The sequence below is a fragment of the Hippocampus bargibanti genome, linkage group LG04 (assembly GCF_051943395.1).
Source record: "Hippocampus bargibanti isolate YZ-2025 linkage group LG04, ASM5194339v1, whole genome shotgun sequence".
NCBI classification, from domain to species: domain Eukaryota; kingdom Metazoa; phylum Chordata; class Actinopteri; order Syngnathiformes; family Syngnathidae; genus Hippocampus; species Hippocampus bargibanti.
The window spans coordinates 28,383,148-28,388,449 of record NC_142737.1 but is presented as its reverse complement, the minus strand read 5'-3'; the positions used below and the strand labels follow the sequence as shown (position 1 = coordinate 28,388,449).

At 41.5% G+C, this 5,302-nt stretch overlaps 1 protein-coding gene across 1 annotated transcript in view; it reads left to right on the top strand.

The window, feature by feature from the left end:
- pnpla7b (patatin-like phospholipase domain containing 7b) overlaps window positions 1–5,302 on the top strand; it is a 56,354-nt gene that overhangs the window by 22,994 nt on the left and 28,058 nt on the right. Inside the window, exons 10-14 of the mRNA XM_088995011.1 lie at window positions 1,185–1,313; window positions 1,409–1,489; window positions 2,771–2,891; window positions 2,992–3,069; window positions 4,058–4,134. Coding sequence (XP_088851137.1) covers window positions 1,185–1,313; window positions 1,409–1,489; window positions 2,771–2,891; window positions 2,992–3,069; window positions 4,058–4,134 — 486 coding nt within the window. The remainder of the gene's footprint in view (window positions 1–1,184; window positions 1,314–1,408; window positions 1,490–2,770; window positions 2,892–2,991; window positions 3,070–4,057; window positions 4,135–5,302) is intronic.

Genomic DNA, 5,302 nt, shown 5'->3' with positions numbered 1-5,302 from the left:
TGTGATCCTCATCCCTGGGAAAGCGCTGGAAACTGTTTATCATAACAACATTCTCTCGTCCTTGTCCTGTGAACTCCTTCAAAACATTGATTCTGTCGTCACAGATGTCACTACTTCTGTTTGTTACTACAACCGTCCAGAACGCCACAAGTTAGCAAGCCTTGCATGACATTTTTCAATGCACTGGGGGCTTATGATTATTAGAAAAGCTATCTTAGACTCAAGATTGAAACTGTGATGATTTCACGAGAAGTGACGGGGAGAGAAAGAAGGTTTAATTACCAACTCATGTGATCGTGAATAATTTACCCGCAACCTGCCAGAACTCGTGGAGATTCATCATTGTCACTTCATATGTACGTTGCAAGATATACTGTACAGTTTGGTGCTAAGCAAAGCTCCCCAGCTTCACTGATTGTCTTCTCAGAACAATTTTGAATATTGAAATCTTTTATATGAATACATGTATCATTGCGCCCTTAATGGAACTGTATAGTGCCACTTAGCAGTTTTTTTGACAACGATACTAGTGCAGCGTGTTCTACCGGAAACAAATTCCTTATGTGTTCTACATACTTGGCAATAAAGATGATTCTGATTCTGATTCTTAATAGATAGGAATACTCCAAATCTAAACATTTATAACTGGAGAAGCCTTTGGATTGAAGGTTAAACAGACAAACAGACCAATGACCTCGATTCAACCTCTATGGATTACCATAAGTGAATGACTAAGGATATTGATGCACAACCTCCAAGAGGTTGTGTTGTTTTTTTGGATAAAAGATTAGATTAGATTTGATTAGATTAGCCTTTATTAGTCTCACAGTGGAGAAATTTACATTTCATTGCAACAAAGTTATGAAACGAAGTGGAAAGGAAAAGAAGTAGAATAACAAAATACAGTAGCTGCTGTTGCTGTAAAGGTAGCCACTCTTGCGGCGTCATCTTGAAGTCAAAACAACAAAAAAATTATATGACCACATTTGTATTGCAACATCAAAGAGCAAATATGGATATTTATGTGTTTGACCTATATATCTAGAATTTATTCAATGGAATATTATCATATTGCTGTTTCATAAACAAAGCTCGAAAACATGATGTTTACAAATTATTCTGGATAATTTAACTCTGATTCAAAGCATGTTTTTGTCAACCCCGTTGTTTCATTGCAATTTAAGGGCTACCCAGCTCCATACAAGACGGTATCTGCGAGGGCTGCTGTCCCATCCGCTATCCTGCGCCTTCCAGCTGTAGCATTTCAGTCCGTTTTTGACAAATATCCTGAAACTTTGGTCCGCGTTATCCAGGTATGGAGAGCAATGTCACGTGAAGTATTTTGATTCATAAGCAATACATTGGCAGAGTTTGGCAACAGATGTTACACATGGTCCTGGTTGTGCAGATCATCATGGTGCGTCTTCAGAGAGTGACCTTCCTTGCCTTACACAACTATCTCGGCCTTACCACTGAGCTCTTCAATACGGTACGTTACCAATTTCTCACCAAACTCTTGTCACAATGTTATTTTCATATCTATGAAGTTTGTTTGTATGTTTGAAACCTCATAGTTACTTTTTTAGATAAATAACCAAGTGTTTTTAGATGTTTTAATTTGTCTTGGATGACAGTCCTTATGATAATGGTTTTGATTGAATCAATATATTTTTCTTCAAAGTTCGGCTATGAATATTGTATTTAGGGATCAATATTCGTGGGCAGTATTGCTGCAAAACTGGGGAATCCTGACATTTCTGCGGGAATTTGGTTCTCTGTCGCCGTAATGTCATGATATTTAGGTCTTTTAAAAAGGCGAGGTTATTTTGTGTGAGGGTGATACATTTGTACCCTCATATCATTCATTCAACTTCTGGACCGCTTAATCCTCTCGAGGGTCGCAGGGGTTGCTGGAGCGTATCCCAGCCGTCTTCGGGCACTAGGTGGGGGACGCCCAGCCTATCACAGGGCACACAGAGACAAGCAACCATATGCTCTCACACTCACACTTAGGGTCAATTGAAAGTCTTCAATCAGCCAGCCATGCATGTTTTTGGAATGTGAGAGGAAACCGGAGAACCCGGAGAAAACCCACATGGATTTGAACTCACAACCTCTTCACTCTGAAGTCGGCATGCTAACCACTCGACTACTGAGCCGCCACCTTCATATCAATGGCCGGCAATTGTACGCTATTCACCTACCTGATTCCTATCTCCCGCATATAGCGAGCTTCCGTTGTATAGTTTTCAGTTCTTAGTGTACCATTCACCTTTAGAGCAATGCGTTGGACATAAAACAATTTAATTACCTACATTTTTGTAGTTTTGTGCCTTCCTTGACTATTCATTGTTATGTTTTTTTGTGCTGCTAAAAAATCAGTAAAATCTTTTGTTGTTGAACCATGGATCATGCGACATGTGCAATCATGCAAATTATTGCTCGTTTGCACATATTTTAGCCATTTATTTGTCAGACATCTTATCATCAAGTGTGTGGTCGCGCTGCCCGGCCGATAGCACAGATGGCAAAAACCGAGGCTACGTCATTAAAATGGCCCATCCAATGTTCTTATGCAGCCTCAACAGTCTAATTGTTATCCATTCAAAGCAATGTCTTGGTTGAATGAGAATATTCACTGCTATCGTTGTTCAATGTTCACTTTATGATAATCATGTCACGGTACAGTACATCCTCTTCATCTCACAGTTACAGTAAGTGACAAAGGCTCACAAACTGTCCTGTTTTGACTGAAATTGACATTTTTCAGGATAGCCAAGCCATCTCCTTGGTGTCAGTGGCGCATGCCTTAGGAGAGGTGCATCCACACAGAGGTCTCCGCAGGCAGCCTTCCCAGTCTGATGAGTCAGGGGCTGAAAAATCAGACCCAGGTCAAAGCGAGACAATATGCAGTTTTGTTTTTGGTGGGATACTTTATTCCCTAATGTTTTGTTGTCGTTGTTGTTGTTGTTGTTGTTGTTGTTGAAACAGAAAAGACCATTAGTTCGGAATATTCAAGTTCAAAATACAGGAAATCTCGCTCGCTCTCCACTCCAATTGCTGTTTCAGGTAAATGTTGGCCTCATTCATTCTTTTATACAATAATGACATGCAGTTCAGTTTTCCGTTGGTTGAAATACATTCTTGGCAAATTTTAATTCAACTTCTAATCCAAAGATGGTTAAATATTGAAAAGAAGGGCTTCTTTATGCATGATCATTTTTCAAATTAGTTGAGAACTGGAATACTTTGTCTGAAGCATCAGTACAAAAAGACAAAAAAAATACTGAGACATTTTCCTACAAAAATATTAGAACCCTGCACCTACACACTGTGAGGCTGAGGTGCTAACCGGTTGACCACCAGTCTGCCCCCGGGTGCTTCAAAACGAATGTGTTTGATCCGGTTAATACCTGGAAATCTGTCTTCTTGTCCCATTCTCAACTTTCCTCTTTCAAACTGAAATTTCTTCGCTCTCCAGGAAAAATAAAGGAACGGTCCCAGTTATTTTGCACGAGAGTGGATAACAACTATGTCAGTCAGTAGAGCAGCTTTACCTAAGCCAACTGTTAACAGAGGTGGCAAAAACAAAGAATTGGAAGAGTAAGCATGTCGCGTCCTTCTTTATAGATGACGATGAACTGTGTGGTGCCGGGATTAATTTACGGGGTGCACAAATCCATTCATGACATGAATTCAATTGGTGAAAATAAATTAGTATTTGCACCTTTATGCGACCCCTGACGGGAAAGTCCAAAAGGAAAAGAAGAATCCAGACCCTCACAAAATTTAATTGGTTCCTCCTTGGCCAATGCCTCTTGTCTAGAACTTTATATGTGTCCATTTAACTCAACGAACATTTATTGAAAATTGTGCATCTAGGTTTTTTCAAATTACAGCGAATTATTTCAGGAAAATCAACAAGCAACCAACAGAAACAATGGCATTTGTTTTTGTCTAATTCTTACACTTTAACATTGCAGAAAATATTTTTATATTTTTGCTGGAAAAGTGTGCCAAATTGCTTTCCTGTTACATGTGTCTTTTTGGCATGCAGGTGATATGTCAGTGGATCTCAACAGATTTTCTGAACGGGTTAGAGTTGAGGGGAGTTTGTCTTCTAGTCCAGTAAAGGTACTGTATGTCTCCCTTCTTCATGTTTGCCAGCTTGACTTGGCTTAACGTATTGTTCACCAACGTCCTGATTGTAATCAAATCTCAACTGGTGGGTGTGAATATACAGTGATACCTCAGCTCACAAACTTAATTGGTTCCCAGAATCAGAATCATCTTTATTGCCAAGTATGTAGAACACACAATGAATTTGTTTTCGGTATAACACGCTAAACTAAACTAAAGCTAAACCAGTAAAACTAGTTAATGGCTTTGGGGAAGAAGCTGTTTAAATGTCTGCTGGATTTGGTGCGCCTGGATCAGTAGCGCCTGCCTGAGGGGGGTAGCTGGAAAAGGTGGTGGACAGGGTGCGGAGGGTCCAGTAGGATTTTGCGCCCTAGTTTGGATTCTTTCAGTGTGCAAGTCCTCGAGAGTGGGTAGGGCAGTGCCGAGGATTTTTTCCGCCGTCCTAACTGTCCGTTGAAGACGGATTTTGACCATTTTTGTGGCGGCTCCGAACCAAACGGTGATGGAAGAACACAGGATGGATTTGATTACAGCTGTGTAGAATTGTTGCAGCACCTCCTGTGGCAGGCCATGCTTCTTTAGCAGCCTCAGGAAGTACATTCTCTGTTGGGCCTTTATCAGGATAGAGTTGGTTTTGACCTCCCACTTCATGTCCTGGGCGACTGTGATTCCCAGGAAATTGAAGGTCTCAACGGTTGACACGAGGCAGTTGGATAGTGTGAGAGGTAGCTGTGGTGATGGATGTTTCCTGAAGTCCACGATCATCTCTACTGTCTTGAGCGTGTTCAGCTCTAGGTTGTGACGGCTGCACCAGAGCTCCAGTTGCTCCAGTTGTTGTCGGTACGCAGACTCGTCACCGTCTTTGATGAGACCGATGACCGTGGTGTTGTCTGTGAACTTTAAGAATTTGACAGCTGGGTGCGTTGAGGTGCAGTCGTTCGTGTAGAGAGATAAGTGCAATGGAGAGAGGACGCATCCCTGCGGGGCTCCAGTGCTCGTGGTTCGTGTTGAGGATGATATTTTTCCCAGTCTGACCTGTAATGTCCGTCCTGTCAGGAAGCTGAGGATCCACTGGTAGACGTAAGGGACACACCAAGCTGGAGAAGTTTGGGGATGAGGAGTTCTGGGATGATGGTATTGAACGCAGAGCTGTAGTCCACAA